At 43.6% G+C, this 27169-nt stretch overlaps 2 protein-coding genes across 5 annotated transcripts in view; both read right to left on the bottom strand.

Annotated features, from left to right (window-relative positions):
• Nucleotides 1–5844, bottom strand: part of ankrd44 (ankyrin repeat domain 44) — a 35256-nt gene extending 29412 nt beyond the window's left edge. For 2 of the 3 annotated variants that reach the window (XM_020637825.3, XM_020637826.3), the window contains exon 1: nucleotides 5322–5843. In XM_020637825.3, the coding sequence (XP_020493481.1) occupies nucleotides 5322–5348 (27 nt within the window). In that variant the 5' untranslated portion in view covers nucleotides 5349–5843. Of the gene's footprint in view, nucleotides 1–5321 lie in introns of all 3 variants that reach the window. The other variant, XM_020637824.3, reaches the window with a different exon arrangement.
• A 5430-nt stretch (nucleotides 5845–11274) lies between these two features.
• sf3b1 (splicing factor 3b, subunit 1) lies at nucleotides 11275–26932 on the bottom strand. Of its 2 annotated transcripts, XM_020637810.3 has the most exons (24): nucleotides 26781–26932; nucleotides 25432–25604; nucleotides 25160–25261; nucleotides 24950–25064; nucleotides 21825–21904; nucleotides 20910–21095; nucleotides 20340–20802; nucleotides 19914–20035; nucleotides 19613–19810; nucleotides 19392–19493; nucleotides 18336–18515; nucleotides 18169–18255; nucleotides 17494–17764; nucleotides 16889–17034; nucleotides 16449–16595; nucleotides 15720–15845; nucleotides 14662–14883; nucleotides 14388–14570; nucleotides 14192–14303; nucleotides 13969–14089; nucleotides 13748–13879; nucleotides 12950–13222; nucleotides 12653–12869; nucleotides 11275–11840 (listed from the first exon to the last, which is right to left on the bottom strand). In XM_020637810.3, the coding sequence occupies exons 1-24, from the start codon at nucleotides 26806–26808 to the stop codon at nucleotides 11682–11684; spliced, it is 3945 nt and encodes a 1314-aa protein (XP_020493466.1). In that variant the 5' UTR covers nucleotides 26809–26932; the 3' UTR covers nucleotides 11275–11681. The 2 variants fall into 2 exon arrangements, with proteins under 2 accessions (XP_020493466.1, XP_020493467.1); XM_020637811.3 differs by lacking the exons at nucleotides 24950–25064; nucleotides 25160–25261; nucleotides 25432–25604; nucleotides 26781–26932 and adding an exon at nucleotides 22281–24921.
• Between the last annotated feature and the right edge of the window lie 237 nt (nucleotides 26933–27169).

Genomic DNA, 27169 nt, shown 5'->3' with positions numbered 1-27169 from the left:
GCCGCTCACAGGAAACAATCGAGGAAACCGAAGGGGAAAGAAGAAATAACACAGGAAATCTGATAAGAAGCATGCGCACATCCACTAAAGCGACACACTCGTTTCCTTACACAAAGCTGTGCTGTGGCACAAAGTCAAGAGTCAACTCCTTCCTGTGCTTTTTCTGTGCTCTGCTTGGTGGAAAGATAAGGGCCCTTTCCGAATTGTCACAGTTCAGTAGGCACTACATACTATTCAATATGGAGTTTCAGTCTACTGAACTTTCGTGGTCATTCAGTATGCATTTATTGGGTCCACCTCAGTATACTGAACATTTCAGTATGGATACTAACTTCCGGGGTTTATGCAGTATGGATCTGATGTGTGCTTTCAGGAAATGAATTGTATTTTACCACCCACAATGCTGTGCGAAAATAAACGTAAATTGAACGTGGATTAATTGAATACATTTTTAATCTAGAGTTAAAGTCCCGTCTGAAATCGCTACTTTTAATTAACAACAGAAAATATAACAAATATCTGCATTATAATAAAAGCTTTCTCCCTCTATCTAAATAATGATTTCACTATTTAAATGTGTCTTTATTGGTTTATTTTACTTTATATTCTGTATATTACTGTCTTTCATGTATGTACTGTATTTAGTTATTTAATCTGCCTTTTACTTGATTTACATTGTGATATTGTTTTTGTTTACCTGACTGTATATGCGCATTACTCTTCTTGAATAAAGCTAAACAAAAAAATACAAAAATAAAAACGGGTGGATGCGGCCGGTTCGGGAAACTTAAATGAAGTCACTTCCATACTGAATGAATCAGAAGAAGTAGGGACAAATATCTGCCTACTGTGTGTGCATACTGATTAGTAGGTACTAAACAGTATACAGCACAGATAGTAGGTACTGCCTACTGAAAGATTGAGTAGGTACTTCCAGCCCCAAAATCTGCGTATATGTGAACACAACAACCTTAAAAACACTGGGGGGAAATGTAGCCTGTTTTCATCGAGCATAAATCAGCATGTTTACAGACTGCAGAAAGTCTTTTTGACACACTTCTCTTTCACTGGAGTGACCTTGATCAAACATATGGACAAAATGATGTGAAGAAAACAGTATTTGGAGCCGGGCCGTGGGTTCAAATCCGAACACAGCCCTTTGCTGCATGTTTCCCTACACTCTCTCTCCTCCCAACATTTCCTCTCAACGGCAAAAAGATCCCAAGGAAATCACTTTAAAAAAAGGAATGCTGTGTCGGTCTTGTGGAGAAAACACAATGCAGGGCTCTATCACCTAGCATCATCTCATGTGACGCCCTCTAGTCTGCTCGCCTTTTGGAGAAAATACAAAGCAGTGTGGCTTCTAGTGGAGAAAATGGGACGCAGTGTGCAATTGTTGTGGAGAAAATACAATCACTGACCCTTTAACTGTGATAAACTGCAATGAAGAAGGTCGTTTAAAGTAATAAGGGTGAAATGCCGTCCTTAAGGTTTCCCCTCTAGTGGAGAAAACTCCACTCTGATGATCCTGATGTGATAACAGGTTTAAAAACATCAGCACATACAGCACCTACAATAACAGAGTTGCACATCGTGATGATTTAAAGAAAGATAGCAGAAAAAAGGAAAATGAATCTATAAGCCTCCGAGCTGTCTGCTGAACTGAGGCATCCAACTATCAGGCCTCATCAGCATGTTGTCTGACAAAAACAGGAAGTCCCTCACTTCTTCTGAGTTACATAAAAAAAAAAAACATGCAGCTCTTCCCTCCCTTGAAGTTCTCGACAGATCTGATACGACTGCAGCAACAAAGCTGGGTCAGAGCCTTAAACGATTGTGTGTAACACGTCTCCTCAGATACAGGCTGTCTTCTTGTTGCCTTTTATCCTGAACAGATTCTTACCAACACACTCGTTAAAAAGCAAAAGGAAACTTGAAGAGTCTGGATATTTATTAAAGGTCACATATCCTCAAGTCTCAGAGCTCCTCCAAACATGTGTGTGAAGTTTCTTTGTTCTAAATCCACTCTGATCCTGTATTTGATCATGTCTATAAACTCCTCTATTTCAGCCCTGCTCAGAACAGGCTGTTTCTGTGTCTGTACCTTTAAATGTAAATGAGCTGTGTCTGACACACCCCCTCTCTGGAAGTGCTTGGGTGTCTCGGGCTTTCTCGCTCCCTGTCCTAGTGTTTACAGTGAGAAGGCAGACTCAGAGGGCAGAACAAACACCTAGCTGTGGGAGTCAGGTGGGTGACAAAGGGCTACTGCCCTTTGTGATGTCATGAAGGGAAAATCTCCAAACGGCCTGTTTGAGCACACATTTTCTGAAAAGTGGAGCAGGCAGAGGAGGGAGAGAATGGACTTTTCTCATCATTGGGGGATTTGTAGACAGACTAGAGACACATGTTAGAGTTAGAGAAACGTGCATCATGTAACGTTTAAGTCAAACCAGAGAGGTGTATCAGTGTTTCCCCTACCATTATATTGGGTGGGGGGGCACGCCCCCTCAATGGCCCCCCTGAAGGTCAAGTAAAAAGTTGTTTTTTTTTGGGGTCTTTTTGTGCCTTATGGATACGATAGTGGATAGAGTCAGAAATCAGGGAAAGAAGTCATTTAAGGATACTTTTCCGATAGAAAAGGACATCTGTCATTAAAAGTAACACATGAACACCAAGATTCCTTCAAGTGTTTGTGTGGTCGTGTTGGCATGTCAGCTTGTCCCCACCCCCCCCCCCCCAACACTGTAAACCTAGGGGAAACACTGTGTACGGACCTGTGGGGAGATTATAAATTACTCGATATTTAAGAATCAAACAACCAGTTAGAGCTGCAATGATGGGTTAATTATTTGGGCATTTGCTGCTTTCCTTACGTTTTATTATCCTGAAGTGAGTATCTTTGGATTTTGGACTAAGAACCTTCATTACAATCAAGCAGAGGGCATCGCCTTGGCAACACTGGGGAAAAGATCAAGATCCCCGTATTCGAACCCGGGCCGCCCGCTTGGAGGGCTATAGCCTTTTAACACTGACCACTAGGCTACCAGCGTCAGGCTACTACCATTCAGTGTTGGGTCATTTCTCAATTTTTATGAGTAAATTTGACGGCAAACTGTCTAAATTGCACAAATAGAGACGTTGTCGATGTATTTCTGAACTCTCTTTTTCTCTTGCAGCAGCTTTCAGTTTCAAAATAAGACTGAAGATCTGAAGGAATTTTTCCTAAACTTCAGTTCTTTACAACAATATTCATCCTGAAAGGAACAGAGACTGATTGGTTTTCAACAAGTATCAGAAATGTCAACAACTTGAATCCAAAATATGCGACTTTTCGAAGATGCTTCTGAGAGATGCAGCACTGCACCGCAGATATGTGAGCGACACAATGCAGGTTAAATATCTGGACATGTTTGAGACTCTGATTCCTGCAGATCGACTTGATAAAAGTGGAAGATATGCGAGGACAGGAAGAACCACATGAGGGTCATAATAACTCTGTAATCACTCCTGCAGCCGATCATCAGAATCTCAGCAGAGAAACGCAGAAACACTTCTGTCTCCACCTCTGGAGGACAGACCTCCCGTCCCGTGCGTGGTCACACATATTTCCCCGTGTTAGTTCTCACACTTGTTTACATCATTTAGGAATGAGGTCGACGTGCCAGGGATTAGAATAATGTTATTAATCACTGATGGAATGTGCAAACCACAAAATCTTTAGGACACGAGATTATAAGACAGACAGCCTTTTTATGGGAACCGTTTCACAATTTACTGATTTTTATCAAATTATTTTAAAACTTTTTCACATCAGGGAAACTTAAAGTGAAACCAATTATGACCACGAGCCTAGAATCTGACGGAGGGTTAGGGTTAGTGAAATTGTCTTTTGTTGTGTTACGAGACTTATGTTGGAAATAAGTTCCTGAAACTTCCTCAAGAACATCGGGGGGTCCGAGGACGGATCCCAACCATGAGAGCCACCGTCACATTAACATTATCTCACCATTGTACTCTCAGGTAGGATGGCATGCTTTGGCAACCCGTAAATTCATACACTGGTACACCTTTATAGGTCTGCTTCCACTCTACCTCTGTGTTTTTAATCACGCAGTAAAGTACCGCTCAGTATTCTTTGCGTTCTCGGGACCTCTCTGTCCCAAACGCTCTGATAGAAATTGGGAAAAGGGCTTCTGGGTATTCTGCTCCCTCAGCCTGGAATCTGTTCTGACTTAAAACTATTTAAGGTTTTAAAATCTAATATGAAAGACCTGGCAGCAGATTCTACAGGATGTCGATGCTTTCAGCTCGACTGCTTGAACTCCTGACTCACAGATTTGACTCGTAGATGTTTCTCTTTTAATGCAAAGTTTAGTATTTGTACTCTCTTTGTGTCTCCGTCTGTAACTTTGAGTTTTTTTTTACTGCTGACTGTCTCGACCAGGTCTCCCTCGGACAAGAGGTTCTTAATCTCAACGGGGACAAACCTGGTTCAATAAAGGTTAAATACAAATACAATTATTTTATACCTTATTTCATCCAGAACTTGCTTGGTGTTGAGCAGCCCATTATGGGCAATATTATGGTTATGGGGGAAATTTGCATTCACAGTAATCAAATTGCAAAAGTCTGAATTTATTGCAATTTGTATTTTAATACACCCGAGTAATTTTAAGATAGCCATGTGATCTTCTCTGATTAATTGGTGCCACTTAAGAGTTGATAAATATGCTTTTCAGATTTATTTTGGAATCAGGAGGGGCATATTGCAAACACAGGTGTTGTGTAAAACATAAAGAAGGAAATGTAGATAAAGAAACTTTGAGTTAAAGCTAATATGCACGCTTTATATCCCGTAATTTCCCTTTACTGGAATATAGATCAGTGTTGTTGTAAATTGCGTAATTGTTTCATCATCATCTGGTCGTCTGCCTCAATGAAACGTCATCTTATTCCAGATATAGCAAAGCTGCTTTGGTCTCTCGGGTTATATCTTCTTGACTGTGGACTTGCTCGGTGCAGCAGTGAGGATGCTTGCGGAAGGAAACGGAGCAGGAAGTAACAGAGAAGAAGTGGGCTGTCCTAATTTTTACGGAACACCGAAAATTATAGCCATAAAAGCCAAAATCGGTACGCACTGAAAGGTCCACGTCTGTGCAGCTTTATGAATGAATGTGCAACACTCCGCAGAAGAAACGTGTATTATTTATGGTTTTCAGACGTCCATTAATGCAACACAAAGAAAAGCAGCGGTATTAAAAATACATCTCATATCAAACAGACTGTTTAATGCTAAGCTAACAGCAGCTAGCAGGGTCTACCTGGTCCGCCAGTTTGAGAACAGCCATCTCTGGGTCAGCTCCGGCGTCTCATCCACTCGCTCCCCGGCCCCGCTGCACCATGCACGGGGCGATGCTGCGTCGCTCCCCCGCTCTTCTCTCCGGTCCTCCCGCGGGACTCACCCCCGGCTAAATACACAAACAGCAGGCTGGACGATGAAGAGGATGAAGGCCGAGCACCACGGCCAACATCAGCCCCACTCCGGTGACGCTATCTGCGGCGGGTCTGCTGAGCCCAAGCGGTCGCTCTGGAGCAGGATCGGCGGGACCCTCCGGTGTAAAAAATCCACATTTATATCTCCTGTTTCCGCTGTTCCTTCTGCACGGAGGTCCCGGGAGTCTCTCCGGCTTGTACACTACCTCCTCCACCCGCTGAAGCCTCCTCCTGCCCGGTGTGCACAGCCACAAGCCTCCCGGAGCAGCAGCAGCCAGGCTGAAGTCGGCTGAGCGCTGATCGACACACAGGAAGTTGGTGCCTGTCTCTCCTCCTCCTCCTCCTCCTCCTTCTTCTCCTCCTCCTCCTCTCAGATGCAGAAGTGGAGGAGAAGCTTCCTCAGCATCAACCTCCTCGCTGCTGCCACCTGCTGGCTGTACAAAGAAAGACACAAACACGCCAAAGGCTGCAGCATCCCAAAGTGATGAAACATTGAGCAGATCATTTCTATGGTGTATAAACTACAGTCGCTTTATTGTCTGGTCTATTAAATATCAGTAAACTTTTCACATGGTTGGAGATGATCGGGGGGTTGGTAGACAGACTAGGGACACATTAGAGTTAGAGAAACATGGTGAAGTGGGTTTTGCATAATGTGTGACCTTTGACATCTTTGGTGTTATTATTGTGAACAGAGGAAGAAAGGCTGGATGACAGACAGACAGAGAGCCTGCAAGGTTTCTTGTTTTGGCTTTGGCCCTCAGTAGCCTGAGTTCAATATATTTTTATGGGTCAACAAATACAAATTTCAGACGACCCCATTTGAATTCCCTGTGACCCCAGATGTGGTCAGGAGGACCCAGAGGTCGGGAAAGTATCGGGGAGATTTGATGTGGCTGTGAGTTTTAAGCGTCCAGAAATAACTCGATAAGTGCTTTTAAAAAAAGGAAGTAAAGCCTACAGTGCACGTCCTCCTGCTTTACTGTTTGTGTCACTTCAACAGGCGATGTTTCACAGAACAAACATTTTGTAATCTCAGTTCTCTCCCCGCAGGGCAGCTGATTATTAACGCAGGTTTCCAGGGTTTCCTCCCGATGTTGACTCGACAAACACAAAGCAGACGCAGCAGAGACAGAGACGGCATGTTTTCATTCACATCATTCCTAAAGTTATAAAGACAGGAAGCTGCAGAGGCTGGAAGATAAAAACAACATCCAAACGCTTTCACTGTTTCAGGATGCTCTGCAGCCGACAGATGATGAATGAATTGTAGAAATGTAGAATTATAGGTAGGCTTCTGAAATACATTTGACGCTGCCAGAGGGACTCTACAGCGCCATCCTGAGCTCAGAGGCTTAAACTGGCAGAGGAGAAGACGGGAATTATCCGCCAGTGGCGGTTCTAGACCACTTTTACTGAGGGGGCCAGTTGTTTTGTCAGAGGGGAACATTAAACCCAGGTCAAAAATAGACAAAGATGATCACTTTAAAAAATATATAATTATTATGCCAAATAATAGCACGCATCATTAAATACCACAACATTAAATACCATGATTTATATTTGTTTCAGTAACAGTATTTAATACTAGATTGTCAGTCCGGTTGTTGAGTCAAATACTGTGTATGTGTTTTGAGGGGGGCTCTTCCTTTTGGAGGGGTGGCCACAAGGGGGACCAAGCTCAGTGTTACAGGGGCACTGGCCCCTGTTGGCCCCTGCCTAGAACTGCCCATGTTATCCGCTCGGATCCTCCTCGCTCTCTTCCTTGTCCTCGTCAGTGAATAGTTGCGAGAGGTTTTAGTGGTTTGCCCGCTATCCTACGGTAGACACGATCTAATGAATGACAACAGTTTGTGTTTAAAATATAACAAACATAAACACTGCAAACAAACACATGCACACACATTTAAAGTACATGTAGGATATAAAAGCAGGAGGAGAAAGCACAACAAAACAAAAACTGCAAAATTAACATAACTTAACTGCAAGAAACATTTCTACTCTTCAGACACCTATTCATGCACGTGTGTTAAAAGCTGCCGTTCACACACAAGAACAAAACTCTTAGAGGACATATACCCCTTCTCCACCTTTTCAAACAGTCCCCCTGTGGTCTAAATGAAACATCTGTGCTGTGCTTTGGTCAAAATATAACATGAATCAAGCACCAGAGGAGGTTTGTGACCCTGTATAAACCAGCTCTCTCAGAACGCTCCGTTTTGGTGTGTGTCTCTTTAAATGCAATGAGCTCCCCCTGAGTTTTCCCGGTAGACATCACTCCTCTGTAGCGAGAATAAAAATGGCGCACCTGCGCAAAGGTTTTGTTCTAGGCTGGAGGTGGAGTGCATGAGTGGAGATACCAGGGGAGGGGAAGTTTTTTTTTTTTTTTTTTACCAGAATCCCACTGTGACATCACAAGGAGAGCAATTTGAAACAGAGCATTTTTCTCTGCGTTGTAAGACTTGTGCAGACCACAAACAAAGGACTGGATGGGTTTATTTCACATTTTGTGGGTCAGCAGACACTCAGGTTACACAAATAAATATTCAAAAACACTGTAGAAGTGGATTTTTCATAATATGTCCCCTTTAAATGATTTTCTGTAAGTGTGTTTATGATTCTTTACTTTGTCACTGGTTATCTTTAATTTCTTTGACACACATTCTTTTGCACACTGACCCTGACCCCGCTGCACGAGTCAGCGTCATCCTGTATGTAAGCGTTTAGTTCAGCCTGACGGAGCCGCGAGCGTCACATGACAAATGCATGTAGTTCACACATTAGCCTCGGAGCAAATTCACACACTGCTGCAGCTTGACAGTGTGTACATGTGACCGGGTCAGGCTTCGCTTGACCAAAGGTGAGAAAATATGACCAAGAAATGCTCCATTTTTAAAATCAGAAACAACCGTACAGGGCTGAAACTTTCTATTAAACACACACAGGCACAAACATGCCTCTGCTTTCCTAGGAATATCCCTCCGCTGCAGCCCCTCACACACACACACACACACACACACACACACACACACACACACACACACACACACACACACACACACACACACTGTGTTCGTTCCCGAGTCTGGCAGCAGAATCTGGGTCAGAGCGCTCGGCTGTGCAGCAGCAGTCATGTTGAATGGAGTGGGGGAGGTTCTTCTCTTCTTTGTGTGTCTATGAGCGCTCATGCATATGTGTGTAGGAGGTTTTCTTTTTAAGTGCAAGTGAATTCCCAATTTATCCATCAGACATTTGACAGAGAGAGGGAACTGGAACACTCGGGAGGGCTTTCTCATGGACTCTGATGGAGTCACGAGACTCATTTGTGTACCCCTTCTTTAAACATTGTCCACTTTAAGAATAAAAACACAAAAAGCAGTTCATAAGAAACCCTGAAGATGGTAAATGGACTTGAGCTTGTATATTTCTTTTCTAGTCTTCTGACTTCTCAAAGCTCTTTGACACCGCAGGTCACACCTACACATTCACGCACTGATGGTAGAAGCTGCTGTGTAAAGTGACCTTCACATTCACACACCGCTGATGAAGCACATGAGCCACTTAGAGTTAAGTGTCCTGCCCAAGGACACATTTGACAAGTGGCTGCAGGAGCTGGGAATCGAACCCCTGACCTTCCTGTTCAAAAACTGAGTTTGCAGTTGAAATAACATTTCCAAATAAACAAGCTTAAAGCTGAATAAATCTAATGCCAGAATGCATCAGAGGAAACATACCTACACTACTACTATCAACCATCAGACGGTATAATGTTGTTTTTTTTTGGATCTCGTCTTTTACAAGTTGAAAAACAACGCCATGCTCGATGTTTAATCCATGAAATGTGCAATAAAGATTTAACATCATGTCTACTGCATGTGTGCTAAATTTTAAACCTGGGGGCCGAATCATAAAAGAGCTGGTGAGGTTTTAGTTTGTTGTGTCCCCAACATAAACCCTGATGTAATCGAGAGCAAACCCAGCTCCTCGTCTGCACCTCCTCCGTGATGTCAGAATGTGACCAGCGCTGTGATGCAAGTGCCAACGATGACTTCATCATGACTGAGGCCCCCAGCAGAGCCCTCCCCCCCGTCGTCTGTGTGCTGTGTCTCTGCAGGATGATAAGCCTTACACACAACAGTTCACAAAGAATCTGTGGACTTTAGGGGTTGTGTTGGCTGTGGCGTTTTTAGAGTCTGTTGGAGCATGCTGCAAAATGTCCCAGGTTGCCCCTCCGACCAGCGTTCATCACCATTATGTAACTCAACCATCAACATTTACAAACACCTTTGTACGTCTGTTGAAATCAAAGACAGTAAATATGAATGTTTGAAGCCTGAGTGTCATCACCCGTCTGTTCCTGCAGGGGGTGCTGGAGTCCCATCGATGGCGGTCTCCATGCTGGAAATGCTGGCCCTTTTTCAAACCAACCCCTACACCCTCCACCCTCCATGACAGAGTGCACTCCGTTAGAAGTCACACTCTCAGCCGAATGAAGTCCCCTTCATCAAGGTTTAGGGTAGGAATACAGCGGCAGGCTTAGGGAAAAACTTCCCTCTCTTAGGTGGAAACAAGAACTGTGTGTTACCTGGTTACTCAGCAGTATCTTACGGAAACAGCTTTTTTTTTTGTAGGTAATGCATTCTGTAAAATTAGCCTTACCCTTATTTATGTAGCCTAGATTATTCTTATTGTTCTTTAGTTATATTAGTGTAGACTTATAACAAAACTATTAGATTGAACCTACATTGTTTATTGTAGTTTATAATTTAAGTTAATTTATTGTAATTTCATAGAACAGCGTGTCCTAAATTAATGCAGACATGGATAATATTGTTGAACCTTAGAGCGGCAGGTTTATTTTTTGTTGTTGAATTGAGATTTCACAAAGACATCAAAAGTAGAAAAATAAGAAATAAATATTAAGAGAAAAGTTGTCTGCAACATGATTTAATATTCTTTTGTTTTTGCGACAGTCCCTGTAAATATAAAACACTTTACAATAAATAAACATATATTTGATCCTCAATACACATTTGAAGTTGTTAACGTCTGTATGACAATATTAAATGTCTATCTTAGTTGGAGCAGTTTTACAGGAACTTGAACTCACAGGTTGCTTCCTCCATGGCGACCGGACCCAGTAGGCGTTGCACGTGCATCGGTGCACTCGCTGGTGGAAGGTTTTATAACCCACTACTTCTCCCCGCTAATTGGTTTGGGACGGACTTAATATGGTGGACCCTCCGCGAGGACGCGCAAATGGAGGGGTAGTGGGTAGGGAGGGTGTAGTGGTCGGTTTGAAAAAGGGCCGCTGTCTCAGCCTAACTTTCAGTCAACGTAACGACAGGCTGAGAGCTGAGGCGGGTTTTAAGCCTCCTGACAAACCGTTACACGGCACCCGCCTGTCAATCAGGTCAGCTACACGCCTTATTGTGAATAACTCTTATCCTTCATCAAATCAAAACTGATGAGTCATCAAAACATTAACCCCCCCGTACAGTGTGTGCTGATCGAGACATGAGCTAATCAGACCTATTTGGTTTTTTGAACCAGGCTGTAAACATGTTAATCTCTGCTGTAAAAACAGGCTTTTTAGAATGGGTGTTTATGTGACTTCCTGTGCTTCTGCAGCCAGCCTCTAGTGGACACTCAAGGAACTGCATAATTTTACACATCAGCATCAGCTTCATCTTGAAACACCTGGGGTTACTGCTTGGTATAAATACAGTCCAAGTTATAGAAAGGGAATAATAAATAAATCAGTCATTGATACACAGAAAGTGACTTTTATACACAAACATTTTATTTGGTTAAATAAAGCAACCTAATGAGAACAGAGGAAATGAGGGAGGGGGGTGTGTGAAGGGAGCATGAGGCTGATCCGAACACAAAAAAGAAAAACATAATCCAAATATTTAAAACATCGTGATGACGACTGCTCGGTAATCTTCAATGGAGGTCAGTGTGACCTCAGCCTTTCCTCGCAGAGACACTCAAAAAACAGTAAAAATAAAAAATACATACAGACTCTACAGTGTCCCTTTCTTTTGTTTCTCCTAGTTTTCATGCTCTGTTTTCGTTTCAGGGTCGGGGAAGGTGGCGTCAAAAAAGGGCTGAATGAGCTAAAACTAAAACCTGACTCAGTCGACAGTGCGGAGGAGAAAAGAATTAAGGGTATTAAATCGTATTTACAAAGAGTACTCGAGCTCGTAGCGCACGTAGATGTTCTTCTCGTCGTTGTTGACCTGCGGGTAGTGAGCGATGAGGGCGTCCTGCGAGCCGATGTAGATCGAGTTGTAGATCTTCCAGTAAACGTCTCGCACCTTCCTGGCCGGATGGAACAGGCCCTGGAGATGAAGAGCAAAACTTATTAAATCACCATTTATTCACCCGTCTGATATTTTAGCACCACAACTTATAAAGTCTGACAACTTTGTGACAAATGTGAAGTTCAGAGAAAAACATCACATAAAGAGGGAGCATCTTCTTCAGTGACTTGTGACTACCAGCCCCAACCATCGTCCTCATTCATACACGGCCTGCTCTGACTTCCATCTCAGCGGCAAGGAAGTGTGAACAACAAGATCTTTCCTGCATCTTATCCCATCTCCCCCTATCCCATTTTTCTTTCTAACATAACAGTGAGTAAGGTCTTTTACCTGTTCTTTGTAAAGCATCTTGAGATAATACTTGTTAGAAATTTGCACTTTAAAAATAATGACAGCGAGGAGGTTCCTGGTTTGAATCCCCGTCTGACAGGAGCCTCTCTGTGTGGAGTTTGCATGTTCTCCCTGTGCATGTGTGGGTTCTCTCCAGGTACTCCGGCTTCCTCCCACAGTCTAAAGACATGCTCGTTAGGTTAACTGGTGACTCTAAATTGTCCGCAGGTGTGAATGTGAGTGTGGCTGGTTATCTGTCTCTGTATGTCAGCCCTGTGACTGGCTGTTGGTCAGCCCAGGATGTAACTCTGCCTCTCACCCAATGACAGCCGGAAATGGCTCCAGCCCCCAGCGACCCCAAACGATAAACAGTAAAGATAATGAGGATTGTTTCAGAAACTCAGTGTTTCCTGCAGCTCTTTTTAGTTTAGGTGGCCTCATTAACAGCCTGCACCCTCCGCCTTAATGACCATTGATGAATGTATAGTCCTGGTTCTTACCTGTAAGCAGTACTGCAGCATGCGACAGGGTCCGATGGCGACCCTCAGCCCCTCCAGAGCGCCCATGACGGCCTGGATCACATGAGGTGACGTCTCAAACACGTTGGGCCAAACGTAGTTCAACAAGTGATTCAGAGAGTCCTCACAGCCGAAGCCGTAGACACCCAATGACATGTGCTGGACCACCGCGCTCGCCGTCTGTCTATGGACCAGGTCTCTGCAGGAGGACACAAGTACGGAGTCAGGAAACATTAAATAACTTTTAAGTTCAACCTAAGGGATATGCCTCCTTCTTACCTGTCCATGAGTGCATCCTCCAGCAGCGGTGTGACGGCGTAGATGTAGTCTTTGCCCATCTCTCCGATGTACTCAAACAGGAAGGAGAGAGATTTCAGCACGCCGTTCTGCACGTTGAGTTCTGGGACACGGTATTCGTTCATGAGTGCCGGCAGCACGGTGAACGGCGAGCAAGTCTCAGCGACGATGGCGATGGCCACGGTGGTACAGACTCTGTTCTGACGCTCCTGGACTTTCAGATTATTGAGAAGCGTGGCTAAGACATCGTGAGGGCTGAGAGGAAGGAGGAGGGACAAGTGATGGTTACCAATCAGGAATAGGTTTTGAGTCGTCAGAAAACAGACATCAGGCTTTGTTGGACTAAATAAGTAGATAGACGATACCTATCTATGTGTGGGAAACACTGATGAAATTAGTTAACCTTTAGTTGTTTTGAGAGCAGCAAGAAAACTACTTTGTGGTGGAAGCTTGCTTGACCATAAGGTTCACACATCAAATTAGTATGTGTTAAACAAGCATTATCTAACTCTGACCCCTAGTGTTTAAAATGGGTACTGCACATTGTAGAGAGCTGTCTTATTGTACTATTACGCAATTTAAAAAAAAATTAATCACAGTATTTCAGATGCTGTATTTGCTACAATTTCTTGTGCTGTTAAGGGATGAAACTTCACTCTAAAATGATAAACGAATGAATCACTGCAGAATACTACATCAGAGCTGCAGACACCATGAGCCGAGACATTCAATACAATCAAAATAATTAGTTTTTTTCATGAAGGGCTCAAAGACACTCACCCAATGGCTTTGGCGATGTAACCAAATGTGTTGACAGTAGCTCTGCGGATTGCCTTTTTGTGAGCCTTCAGCAGCTCCAGCAGTTCAAAACAAATCCTCATCCACTCTCTGGCTGACACGTACTCAGCACCCCTACACCACAAACAGGAAGTTAGACTTAAGGCTGGAGAAAAATATTGGGTAATTAAACTTATATCTAAGAGGTTTTATATCCCACTGACCTGTCGGCTATCCTGCCAACCAGGTCGATACAATTCTCCTGCACTTTCTCGTGTCTGTTCTTCAGGATCGGGGTCAGACGAGGGAGCAGGTCTTTGATAGGTGGAGTCATCTTGTGCATACCTGCAGTGAAAGGAAAATTATCAAACAGCTGTTCACATGTCTGTAAATCTGCACGACTCATAACACAGGTTTATCACTTGGACAATGACATGGGAGACATACCAATAACATTAACGATGGCCTTCAGCGCTCCAAGGATGCTTCCCAGCACCTCGGGGTATTCCTCTCCCAGGTACTCGTACAGCACCACACCCAAGTGACCCATCAGCTTTTCCTGCGGACACAGAGAGAGAAGAATGCGTTAATTTCTGAACAAGTAAAAAAATAAATTGAGCGTGTGTAATTCTTCATCCTTTACCTCCTGGCAGGTCTTCATGACCACGGCTGTACGTGAGATCAGATCAGCGGCCTGCTGACGGACTTTAGCAGACTTGTTGTTCAGACGCCACAGCACTGTACCGCAGATCTGAGGCAGGTAGGGCTTCACGCGTTTCCCGAGGGCGTTAACCACGGTGCCGAAACCATTCAGCATCACAGAGTCCTGCAGAAACAGAAAGTTTTGAACGTTACAGTCCGTCAAGAGAAGCTCTGTAGGTAGACTGGATTAAACCGGTCAGTATCGATCCTCTCACCTCTGTCGTCTGCTCCTGGAAGGCGTACAGGATACCGTCGATCAGCTGCTCCTCCAGCTTGTGGTCGATGTCGGCAGCGCCCAGGTTTCCCATGATTTTCTCAATGGTTTCCATCACCATCTTTCTGTACTGCTCAGCCTCATCTTTCAGGTCATCAACGATACGAGAAATGATCTCTGCTGCTCCCACCTTGTTGGCCAGCTCGACTGTGGTGTCCACCAACTATACAGAAGATAGATTCATCAAGAATGCGTTAGACAACCATCCCATGAGTGTGCTTTCAAACATAAACAAACCATCTTTCTTTAACACAAATTTGCTAAGAATCATTGCTTAAATATTTGAATTAAGTGGGTTTCAATGCATGCATGTTTTGTGTCATGAAAATACATCTGTAACCAACGGGTGCAGGGTGAGAACAGACGGGACATGGATGTCAGGTCTGCTAGCTCTCATGTTGGTGTTACTCTAGCGAACGACTAGCCCCGATCTGACCATGGAAAGGTTGAACAGGCGAGAATAGTTCGCAGGGAAGAAAGTGAGCATAATCAGCTGATAACATGAAGGTCATTTTGGTGTCTGTGAGTTACTGTAAAATGAGTCACAGTGGTTAATAAGATGCCATCTGTATTAAGATTAACTTTATTGATCCCCGCAAGGGGAAATTCTGTTTTTATACTCTGTTAATCATGCATTAGAGGCAGAAAGAGGTTCAAGCTGTTTTTCTGTGCAGATCTTTCCGTTTGTGATCATGTGCTTATGTAATGTACACTGCTACTGTAAAGTCTAAGCAAAGTAGACGATGTAAGATGCTTTTAGGAAACTCCTAAATGAGCCCGAGTTTAGGAACGCACTAAAGGGAGTTCATGCAACAAGGTCGATTTAGTGGCACTGACACAATGATGCTGTTAGACTTAACTTGAGACCCTTGAGACATTTTTGACAAAAAAAAGAAAAGAAACAAGAACATGCAAATCTCAGCTTCATATTTTGCAGCCGAGGCAGCTCAGTACTTTAAAATGTACTGGACTATGATCTCCTGTTTGTGTTTTTCTAACCTGTCTGTAGTTGCGTCTGTCCAGAGCCATCCTGTGCTGCCAGAAGTGCTTGAAGAAGGGGGGCAGGATCTCAGTCTTTATGTAGTTTGCTTCAACACCATCAGTGCCACAACACTGCTTCACCACCTGTGAGACACAAAACAGGACACGTACAGGTCAGACAAGTTGATAAGAACGTCCAGGTTTCTTTGGTTTCCTTAACAGCTGATGCATAAAAATAAAAAAAAACAATAAGCGTTTTGGAAATGTAACCAACGTGTGCAGGTTGAGCGGACACTAATGTCGCTCTGCCAGTGCTCATGTTTTTGTTTATGTAGTGAACTACAAGCCCTGATCGACCACGCAGGAGTCATTCAACAGTCGAATATGGGCCGAAGTATTTTTTCAATTGTTTTCAATGAGCAGAGAGCGTTTGCAGTAGCAGAAGGTTGCCCAGACAAAAAGTGCAGTACTCATCGTCTTTTTTGTACAGCTGCTACAAGCGAACTTTTCAGAAAGCCCTTTGTAAAGTTTGATATTTCCTGTATTTTAGCCTCCTGTGGATCGTGTATTGTACCCACGTCCTGCAGTAAGAAGTAACGGCGCAGGATCAGTCATGTTAACAGACTGTTGTCATAGAGACAGGACTGGCGTGTTGCAATTTATTCTCCGTGCACAGAAAAAAAAACGCTAGGTGGATGCAGGGCCCTGAACTTTTTTGGCAACAACTTTTCCTTCCAATGTTTTTACCTTAAGTACAATCTTCTTCATCTCCTCGTCAGGGGACTGGAACTCTCTGATGAGGATCAGCATCACCTCTCTGGTGTAGTAATTTGCGTACTCTGCGTCCATCAGGGGGATCAGGTAGCCGATAGCTTTCAGGAAAGCAGCCAGACCCTGGTGATGAATACCAAGAAATAAAGAGTGAATACAAACTCACAGATCCTGTGCCTAGTAGAACTCGATGATAAATGTTATTTGTCTGATGCTCTCAGCAGAGTTTTTAACGTCTTTCTTTCTGACCTCTGCTGACAGCAGCAGCCCCTCAGAGGAGACTTTATAGCAAGTAAATATTCACACTGCAGCCACATACAGGCTCAGTGCTGGGTGTGGATCTTGCATTAAACGCCATTCAGTAATACAACAAACCACATAGTTATTTGTGTGTGTTATCCAAACTGGTTTCTCACCTTTCCTCTGTGCTGTCTGATACCCTTCCACAGCGGCTTGAGGACAGAATCAAAGGATTCGATACCGTACGGAGTTGCAGCCTCGGCCAGAGCAGCTATAGCCAGGGCGCTGATGGTCCTGACCTTCTGCTGCTCGTCCACCAGACCTGCAGAACCACGCAAACAACGGAAACAGTCAGCGCTTCAACTAAAATACAAGTCTATTTGAAGACTTGCCGTCTTGTTTTATCCATTTTTTAGAACAGTAGACATAATCAATACCTATGAAAGCAATAGTTAAAAATCTGATTGTAACCAACGGGTGCAGGGTGAGAACAGACAGGACAGGGAAGCCAGGTCTGCTAGCTCTCGTGTTGGTGTTACTCTAGCGAACGACTAGCCCTGATCTGACCATGGATAGGTTGAACAGGCGAGAATAGTTCGCAGGAAGTGAATTAAAAAGTATTCGACTTTACCTTTGCCAAGTTAGAGATGATAATTAGTTTTAAACTTCTCACTGAGGCCGCACGATGAAGCATAACCCAGTTCAAGAGCAAAATCTCCATTGTTGTCTAAGTGATAACCCTGCCCCAATTCATTAGAATAAAAAAGTGACCATGACTGACCGTGTTCAATAATCTCCACCAAGCTGCGGAGGTGGGGCAGAATGGCGCAGCCCATCAGGATGGCGATCTGCTGCACGATCTTGATGCCTGTGTGCCGAGCCTGCCAGGACTTCTTACTTTTGCACACTGCTTTGAGGAAAGGCAGGAGGGAGGGAATACCGAGAGCGGACGCCACCACGGCAAAGGCTCGGGCTGTGGTGTTTCTCACGTACTCGTCCATGTTGTCGATATCGGGTCGCATCGTGGAGATCATTGTAGCCAAACCTGCAGCCTGAGGGGATGGGAGTAAGACACATGTCAAACATTTGAGACATGACTTTGAGAGAAAAACATCTGCATAACATTTGAAGGATCTTTAATTGGCAAATAGAAAATGTCTTCTGCTATTTACATAAAATCTGCAGGTGAGGCATCATGAGTTGTTATTAATAACCATTTCCCACAAGTCTTGGTTGAGAACAATATAAATAATCAATACCTATGAAAGCAACCGTTAAAAATCTGATAGTAACCAACGGGTGCAGGGTGAGAACAGACAGGACAGGGAAGTCAGGTCTGCTAGCTCTCGTGTTGGTGTTACTCTAGCGAACGACTAGCCCTGATCTGACCACGGAAAGGTTGAACAGGCGAGAATAGTTCGCAGGAAGTGAATTCAAAAGTGTTTTTCGACATTACCTTTGCCAAGTTAGAGATGATCTCTCTGCCTTCCACTCGGGCGTAGTAGTCCTCATCGATCAGCAGCGGCTCGATCACCACCAGAATCTGAGTGCATAAAACATTGGCGAGTTAGTGAGTTCATCGGGCTCAGTCTGTTGAATGAAGTGCTTTCACACGGCACCTACCTTGTGTACGTATGGTCGAACCAGGTCGTCCAGTTTGTAGAGAATGCGGTCAATGACTTTAACTAGCAGATGGCGCTCCTGGTCCTCCAGAGTTGGCGACATCAGTAGAGGCAGGATCTGGTTGAAGAGGGGTCCTGCTCCGAACTCACGAGCCTTATCTGTGATCTGACGCAGAGCAGCCTGGAGACAGAGACAGTCAGGGACGCGTTTTAGATCACATTTAATGACATCATTAAGTGTCAGAGGATGTGGTAATTGTCTGTCCGCTGCGCTCAGCAGATCATGGCGGTCTACACTGAGACCACTACTGAGAGCAGCAGGAGATTCTTTAGCAAGCAAATATTCACACTGTAGCCACATTCAGGCTGAGTGCTGGGTGTGGATCTTGCAATGAGGGAACCGTCTGAGCTTAATGTTGCTACGAGGAACGATTATGGCATGTGAAGAAATGGACAGGAGGAGTTCATCAGGAGTTATGAATATTGTAAGAGTCACAGTGTTTCTCAAATTCACCTCGAGCAAGTGCATTATGTTTTCTGTTCTCCAGTATGTTCTTCTCCACTCTTTAGTTCAGATTGTGATTCTGTTGCACTACACGTAGCATTGATAGAAAGACACATATTCTCATTATAGCGCCCCCTGTTCTAGTCTGACAGGGATAGTCTCTCGCTGTGAGGAGCATGTGTGAACAACCACGAGGAGGATTTCAGGGGCAGTCCTCCTGAAGTTATCTAGTAATTATAAGGAGGGTACGTGTAAAAAAACAGCTTTAGTTTGTTATTGTTGGCCAATTTGGATGTAACCACCGATCACTGCAGCAGTAGACCAGCTACTCCCATTTTCAACAAGGTCAAATATCTCTTAATGTACATGAAGTCTGGTGCCTTTAAGGGGAGATGCAGTGGCTATATCTGACCAAACAATGAATAAATCATATTTAAAAAGGTCTCCTCCTGTAAGAGTCCATGCTGCAATTTTGTTTAGACAACCTGAGCCTGTCAGTGGCAAAACGCTTGGACGTGTGTTGAGGTTTTTGAAGTAACGACTGCTACACACCTTCCTCATGGGTGGCGTCCCATTTTTTATCTTCAGCAGCAGCTTCATGATCTTCCTCTCTTTCTGCTCCTCGGGGCTCAGCGTGGACTCATCCACCTCGACCTGTTGCACAGAAACACACAGTCAGACATTATTAAATGTTGACCTTCAGACAGGACAAACTTCTGGCTGTTGATCTTTACAGCGTTTTTACGCGTGATGTACGCAGAGACGTGACTCACCAACAGCTTGTCGAAATACTGGATGTCGTCAGGTTTCAGGAAGGGGAGGTTTCCTGAAGGCTGGTCGTTCATCTGTTTGGTGGTGCGGTCCTCGACCTGCATGTGGAAGCCTGTCATGCCGCCGATAGGAGTGGGAGTGGCTGAGAGCTTACGAGCCGGAGTTCGGATCGGCACGTAGCCTGCGGGTGGAGGTAAGACCTGATGGGGAGGAAGTTGAACTGTCAGCACTATTTCATTGAATAAAACCTTCTGATGATTTTGTAAACTAGGGAAATAAATGAAACAAAAATTAGGCACAGACCTTGTATCCCTCTGGAAACATGGCATCAAGCTCCTCATCTGTGAGAGGGCGGTTCCTCTCGTCGATTTCTCTCTCCCACCTCCACGCCTGCAGCTGCTCTGGGGTCATGCTCATCAGATGACCTAAGGGGAAACAGAAGAGCAAGATTATTTTTAAATACTGAAAGACGACATGAAGGGCTGAGATTTTGTTTCATTAGCGTACAGATAAGATTTTTATTTTCTCTGGTCCTCTAATACTAAACATGGCTGTTAAGGAAATAAAACGAGAGCAATCATTTGAAAACAGAATATGACCCAATATTTGTTTTATCGATTACTTCAGTTGATAAATTCCCCTGCTGAAACTAAAGATGTCATATGAAGAAGAGACAAAGACCACACAGAGGATGCACATATAAAATAAAAACATTAAGGTCTTCTTCACCTGGTGTTGGGGTGGCCATGTTCATAGCTGGCGTTCCTATCGGAGTTTTCCCCGGGGTCATAAGTGGCGTTGAGGATCCCATCTGACTCGCAGGAGTTTCATCCCACCGAGACTTTCTCTTACTGGCCCCTGGAGTCGGAGTGTCGCCCACCGACTCGTCTCCTCTGTCTGTGCGTGGCGTTTCAGCCCAGCCGCTCCCGTGTCCCGGGGTCTCTCTTTCCGTCTTAGGCGTCTCGTCCCAGCGGTTCTTGCGGACGCTTCCTGTGGCTCCACCGTGTCCGGGTGTAGCATGGCCTGGTGTGTCCCTGCCAGGAGTGGCAGCACCGGCAGGTGTGTGGCTGGGGGTGGGGTCCCACATGCGTGTACTCGGGGTGGCTCCAGGGGTTTCACTGCCTTTAGCGCGGCCGGGGGTTTCGTCCCATCGGCTGTTTGAAGGTGTGTGTGCAGGGGTGTGTCCTGGAGTCTACACAGGTAGAAATCAAAAACACAAGTGAGACAACCTTCAACCACAACATTTATATTCCTTGTCTGGCACATAAACATCCAGAGTCTGGAGCTTCCGTGTCTCACCTCAGACGCATTGTCTGCCTGGTCCCAGCTGGACATCTTTTTAGGTGTAGTATTAGTCGGGGTTTGGTCCGCTGTCTGGTCCCAGCGACGCTTACGTTTTGCGGCAGCTTGGCTTGCAGCGGAACCGTTGACCACTTTCAGGTCCCCAGATTTGGCCTTCTCTGCCAGCTGCAGACGAATCTCCCTCTGCAAACCGACAGCGTGAGCATTAGGATAAACTGAATACAGAGAAACTTACAAACAGGGTACAGACAAAGTTCTAGTATTTGATATTTGTGGTATTGGTTTTATACCATGATGTTTCAGTATTAAAAACTTAAAAAGTGAGGACTTTTATTGTGAAAGATTTGTATGCAATGGAATGTGTTTATCTTTTAAGCTTTAGCAGGGCTAGTTGGCGGAGATTTACAAAAACACTGTCGACAGTTTTGGAATTTAAAGCCGAACCTGTGACCACGAGTCACAACCTCAGCAGATTAAGCACACCTTTAAGCAGGTGGACCTGTTGTAATGGAGATGTAAATCCATTCCAGCACATAGCCTGTGTCAGAGGCCCCAGACAGACACAAAGACACATGCTGCAGGTGAACACACACTCTTGGGAGTGGGAGAATCAACATTTACCTGATTGCACTGACTCAATTTACTTTCATTGTGAACATTAACATTTCCTGAACTTTGGTCAGGGAGTGCTGGCTCTGCTCAGATTGTCAGAGTGAAACATGCAGAAGACCGGGGGATTTAATAGAGCCATAGACTGTCACTAATCACTCATTAACTTTACGCACCACTGTAGCAGCTAGGTTGCTCAATCAGTGTTGCCTCATGTGTGCTTCAATCAAACACCAACAGTGGTGATGAATCCATGCCGTGGCAGAACGTGGTTTTTGCTTCCCACCCCTAGTAGACACTCACCTCCTCTTTGGACAGGTTTTGCTCCAACATGACGTCCACGTACGACCTGATCTGCATCTTGGGGTCCGGTGTTTTGCCCCCTGCGCGAAAGAGCACCAACAAGAACAGAGGACACTCATCAGTTTACACTCCAGGGACCCCACTTAATACAAACACAGCAAGCACAAACACAGCCAGCTAACCCTGACGCTTTGTTTTTCTTTTTACCAACAGATTAACTTACATTCCTGTTTGTTTGCTTGTCTAAAGAAAGAGCTGATTCACAAAACAAAGTCCTTCTAAATTACATACAAATAATACATTTGTCTTTCTTACATACAGTCATAGCATTCTAATGAAAAACAAGCAGATACATAGAGAGAAGAGCTGAGTTTGTGGTGCTTTCTTTTAATTGGTATAGAAGTTATAGCCATCACTGATGCAGGGGTCCTGGGCTGTGCTCTTCAGAATACGTACACTTTCAGTGCCAAGGGTCCATCTGCAGTCAGACTTCAACCGGCAGAAAAGAAGCCTAGAAAATTTCTCTTTACCATTAGTAACACTTTGGAAAAGGGTTTGAACTCACACACAACAGTATACCACCTGTGTTGCATTGATTCATTGCACTCAAAAAAAAAAAAAAACAGAAGCATCTTCTTGGGACATAACAATAATATGTGACCCTGTGGTCTAGACTCCCCCTGTATTTACACTAGCAGATCAGAATAAAAGTCAAGATTTCCAGCTAAGAATGACATTACTAAAATACAAAAGTAAATATTTGGCATTTAAATGAAGATATACCTCTTTAACATGATGCCAGAACCAGGCTGATTATTATTCTTCCATCATCTCATGTTTAGATCTTGACTTTCAGGGAAAGCTAGATGCTTAAAAAAAGTATGTAGAGAAAATATTTGGAGGTAAATATTCAAAGTGAATGCCTCGTGAATTTGACTTATTTTAAAGCCAAATAAATACAGGCTCTAATAAGGGGGTGGGGTTGAGGTTTGTTGTAGCAGGGCTGCATCTGATTCCCCTCAAACAAGCAGCCAGTGGACCCTGACCAAACTGACAAGTGCACAGATCTCTGTGATCCCCATAACCTACACAGGATGAGTTGCTGCACCCTTAACAGAGTGCAGTACAGGACTGGCAAAGCAGTACTGCTGTAGGAGAGAAATTAAGGACAGTTAGTATGGGCCTGTGGTATTGTTGTACACAATTTTTCTTGATAACATATTTCTATTTTACAGAGAGAGTTGTAAAATAAAAATATATTTACACAACAACTTTGTACAAAGAGCTCTCTCTACATGCAGGCTTCAGATAAGCCCTAACTAGACCAGGCCTGATACACTCAGGTCATCTTTAGCTCACGTTGTCAGGGGGAGTGAAGATGTGATATCAATGGAGAGAGAGATAAAACTAACTGGCTCCTGTTTGTTGTCTGTTTGCTCTAACGGCGCCCAGTCTTCAAGACTTAAGATACAATTTATGTAGGCAATCCTGTAATCTTAGGAAGCTTTACCTTTAAAGATATTATTTCATCGCCGTACCCTGCGCTGAGGCCCGAGGACCTGCATAGTTACAGGTAGATGTGCAGTGCAAGTTAAGCTACTAAAAATAGGCCTGGGCGATAATTCGATAACAATAATTTGCACGATATAAATATGCGATTTTAATTAAAGTTTGATAAATTAAGCCTGTAATTACACCACCCAAACACTGGGGGGGTGGTGTAATGCACATTAAATGGTAGTTGCCACCCAACATTAAATAGAAGAAAAAGATGAAAAAACAGCCAATCACATCACAGGGATATGGGTGGGCGGGCTTACGGACGTTTGGAGCAGAATGGAAACATAGCCGAAAGCAGGAGAAAACATCGTCGCCATGACGACAAGAAATGTCGCTCCGCTTTGGAGGTATTTTGTATATTAACAGTCCGGCAAAATACAGAGTAACGTGTTCTGTAAACTGTGCCGAAGACAAGTGCAGCTAAAACGGGCAACACCACAAACCTTTTCCACTGTTTGAAACAATATGACCCGTTAGAACACAGCGAAGGAAAGAAATGTCCAAACGTCCCACACAAGTGTTAGTGGACTCTCAGCAAGCAGTTGTCCAGTTGGCACAGTGTTACTGCCCATATCAGCGTTTTCCAGCTCCGTGCACTGAGCCTATGATGCTTACATGTACCTCTGTATTGTTTATAATGGTTGGACAATAAATAATAATTGAATCACAATAAACCATCTAGTTTCTTCAACTTCACTCAAAAGCAAAAATCAGACTTTCAATTTGACAGATATGATGATGTGACATTTATCGAGATTTTTTTTGTCATATCGCCCAGGCCTACCTTAAGAACAGATTTTTTGCAGAGAATGAAAAAGATCGGGACAAGGAGACTGTAGTCAGTTTCCAACCATAACGTATTTATAAAACTAATGCTCTCTCCACTGATCATAAAATGTCACTCACAGCTAACAGGTTATCGGTTTCTAATCTCAGCGTGGTGAAGCCAAGTTAATTGCCAGGTGGATTAATTATACTACAGCCAATCATCAAAGTTTGAATCGCTTTTCCTGACAGTCTATGTCAAGAAGTCCCTGCACTGTCCGTCATAGTCTAGCCTGATGCTCAGATGGGATTGTTAACCCTTCGACTCACACACAAACCATCTGCGACCCACGTTTATTAGGTGAACTACCCCCCTCTGAACATTAAACACCTAACCACCTCTCCCACTGAAAAGTGTGGTAACCCTAAAATGTGCTGGGACCTTTTTTTTTTTTTTTCCTACTGCACACACCCAGAAACGTTCATCTCTCACTTTACAATCATGACATTTAGAATTTACCAAACCAAGAAATTCCACATAAATCGAGCCCACACTAACAGTTTTTGCAAAGTTGATGTACAATGGAAGTAGCAAAATGTTCTTAGACCACAAAGGATTGACCACAGGGAAGGTAACAAGTCTGGGAGGCAAGCTAGTGCATTGTGGTCGAAGGGTTGAACAGCAAAACTACGGGCATAAAACCATTGGTAGTCATGGGGGAATCACATTAAAGTGAGCCGTGAAAAGGGGGGTAGGAAATGGGGAAGGTGTAATGAAGATAAAAAATAGCTAAATTTACCGTCTGCAAAAGGGTCATGACGCTCAGGTGAGATGATCATCTGTCTGCGTCGTGCTTTGTATTCATCTTCACGCTCAGCGATCTTCGCAGGACGATGCTCTGCAAATGGGTCATACTGCAAAACAGGGATTGCATATAGAGTGTGAGTGCATTTCTTAATCCAAAACAAAACAGAGAATAACTGATACAGAGAACAAGAAAAACACTTACTTGCTCGTCTGGCTGAGGAATGGCATTGAGAATTGCCACTGGTGCATGGTACCCTGGCTTCTTCTGTCCCAGTAAGCTTGTTGATGAATCTTCTTCTTCATCCTGAAGAGAGAGAGAGAAAAAGGAGTCTAGTCAAATCTCACCAAGACGGCAAGACTCTCCTAGCTCGTATGCAACAGACAAAGCGGAGCAATCAAGCCCCTCGAAAACTGTGGCATGGCACGGAGAAAAATAAATAAATGCATGGATACCTCAAGTAGCAAAATACTTACTTCCTCCTGTTCATTTGCCGCAATAGATGTGACATATCCAGCAAAACGACTGTCACTTCCTCCATAGATCTCCTGGTCAAAAAATCCAGTCGAATCAAGGCCGACTCCCTGATCTCCTTCCTCCAGCAGGGTGGCCTTCATCCCCTGGATCTCCAGGATCTGGGCCTCAATATCTAGACAAGGCAAGTTAAAAAGTCAAGTATTACTCCAAAAATAGTGTTAAGAGTTAAAACACACAAAACATTAAAGTAAAAGCCAAACAACCACTGATTTTACCACCTTAACATTGTTGAATACAAAAAAACACCCCACTAAGGCCCGAGTCTTCTCCTAAGGTCACTTTCTAACGAACAAAATATAAGATATGCGATATGAGGGGGAAAAAATAAAGGGTTGAAAATTGATGATTAAAATAATTTGATTAGTCAGTATCAGTAGCGCATCCAGGGGGGTGATGTATGTATCTGAATCGTCTCACAACACAAAAAAGTGGATCAGTGCATCTTTAATTGTGTGAGTCTTACACCAAAAGAAGTCATGCAACAAATATCTGTATTGGAATAGATTACTTTGTTTCAAACACGGGTATCAGTATCATAATACAGATGTACTGATATCGTTGCATGGCCAAGTAACAGTGTTTCAGTAAATTGTGACTTTGAACATACTTTTTATGTCATTAATTACGGTAACACGATTTGCATGTTTCTGTTACCTTGCGTTGTGAAGTATATATGACAAGTGACGTCAGAAAGGGTAAATAATTAATATTTATTTATGTCATGTAGTGTGTGCGCACTTCAAACTTTAGGCCACAGTTGGGCCATCCCATTTATTAAAAGTGCGGACACGCCTCTGGGCAGTATACAAAAGATTAATTAAAATCTTAAGCTACAGCTCACAACAGAATCAAACAAACAACGCACTGAGCGAGCTGTGTGTGTGCGTGTGTTGGTAAATGAAGCTAATGCTAAGTGGGTTAGCACTTTCGCATTTGTAAGTTAAAGTTATCAATACAAAATAATACAAAATAGTGTTTGTTTGAATTTCAATTGTATACGTTTCGGATTTTGGCTCTGAAATGGACTGTTTTAAACCAGAGAAACGCTACAAGACAAAGCTAATTTTCCACGGCGGTTGGTACAAACGTTATGAACCAGCGCCATTATGAGCCGCCGCGTTGCGTCGTATCGCGGCCTGCTGCTTAAAGTGGGTTTTATGCATTAAATAAGAACATAATTACGTGCTGCAGGCATTACAACAGAAACTAAGCACCTCTGTGACACATATTTAAGTCAAAAGACGAAGAATTAACTGGTTATTAGATTCATTTTTTATAATTTCTTTACCTTCGTGCGTTTTGGCGATCTTCGCCATTTTGGTGCTGGTTGTTCGACTCTGCAACCGGAAGCTGGGATAATCCACACTTCCTTCTTTTCCTTCTTCTTCGTCGATGTTTATTGGGGGTTGGTATCACCCTCACCGCCAATAACTGGACTGGAGTGTGAAGCAGTTTATTAGGCTGTACAAAAAAAAATTAAAACAATAAATAAAATAGATTAAATTGTTTTAATCCAGTTTTATTCAGACATTTGAGCAAGGCTTTATATTTATCTTCTTCAATACGTAATACATTTCCTCAGCTCCTCCTGGTCTGGACAATGGACTGTAAATATAAAAAAATAAATGTATACAGTAGTCTATGGTCTGGACCAAAAATATTCACATACATAAGATA

Source organism: Labrus bergylta, chromosome 13 (genome assembly GCF_963930695.1).
Source record: "Labrus bergylta chromosome 13, fLabBer1.1, whole genome shotgun sequence".
Taxonomy (NCBI): Eukaryota; Metazoa; Chordata; class Actinopteri; order Labriformes; family Labridae; genus Labrus; species Labrus bergylta.
The sequence above is the reverse complement of the archived record's forward strand: the minus strand, read 5'-3'. Positions and strand labels throughout refer to the sequence as shown.

What these genes read in the sequence shown, in the direction of transcription:
- sf3b1 (XM_020637810.3), bottom strand. Translation starts at nt 26,808, where the DNA reads ATGGCGAAGATCGCCAAAACGCACGAAG. An exon ending in CGGCAAATGAACAGGAGGAA is followed by an intron (nt 25,262 to 25,431) that starts GTAAGTATTTTG and finishes CTCTCTCTTCAG; the next exon opens with GATGAAGAAGAAGATTCATC. An exon ending in GGCCATCGTTAATGTTATTG is followed by an intron (nt 14,090 to 14,191) that starts GTATGTCTCCCA and finishes CTTTCACTGCAG; the next exon opens with GTATGCACAAGATGACTCCA.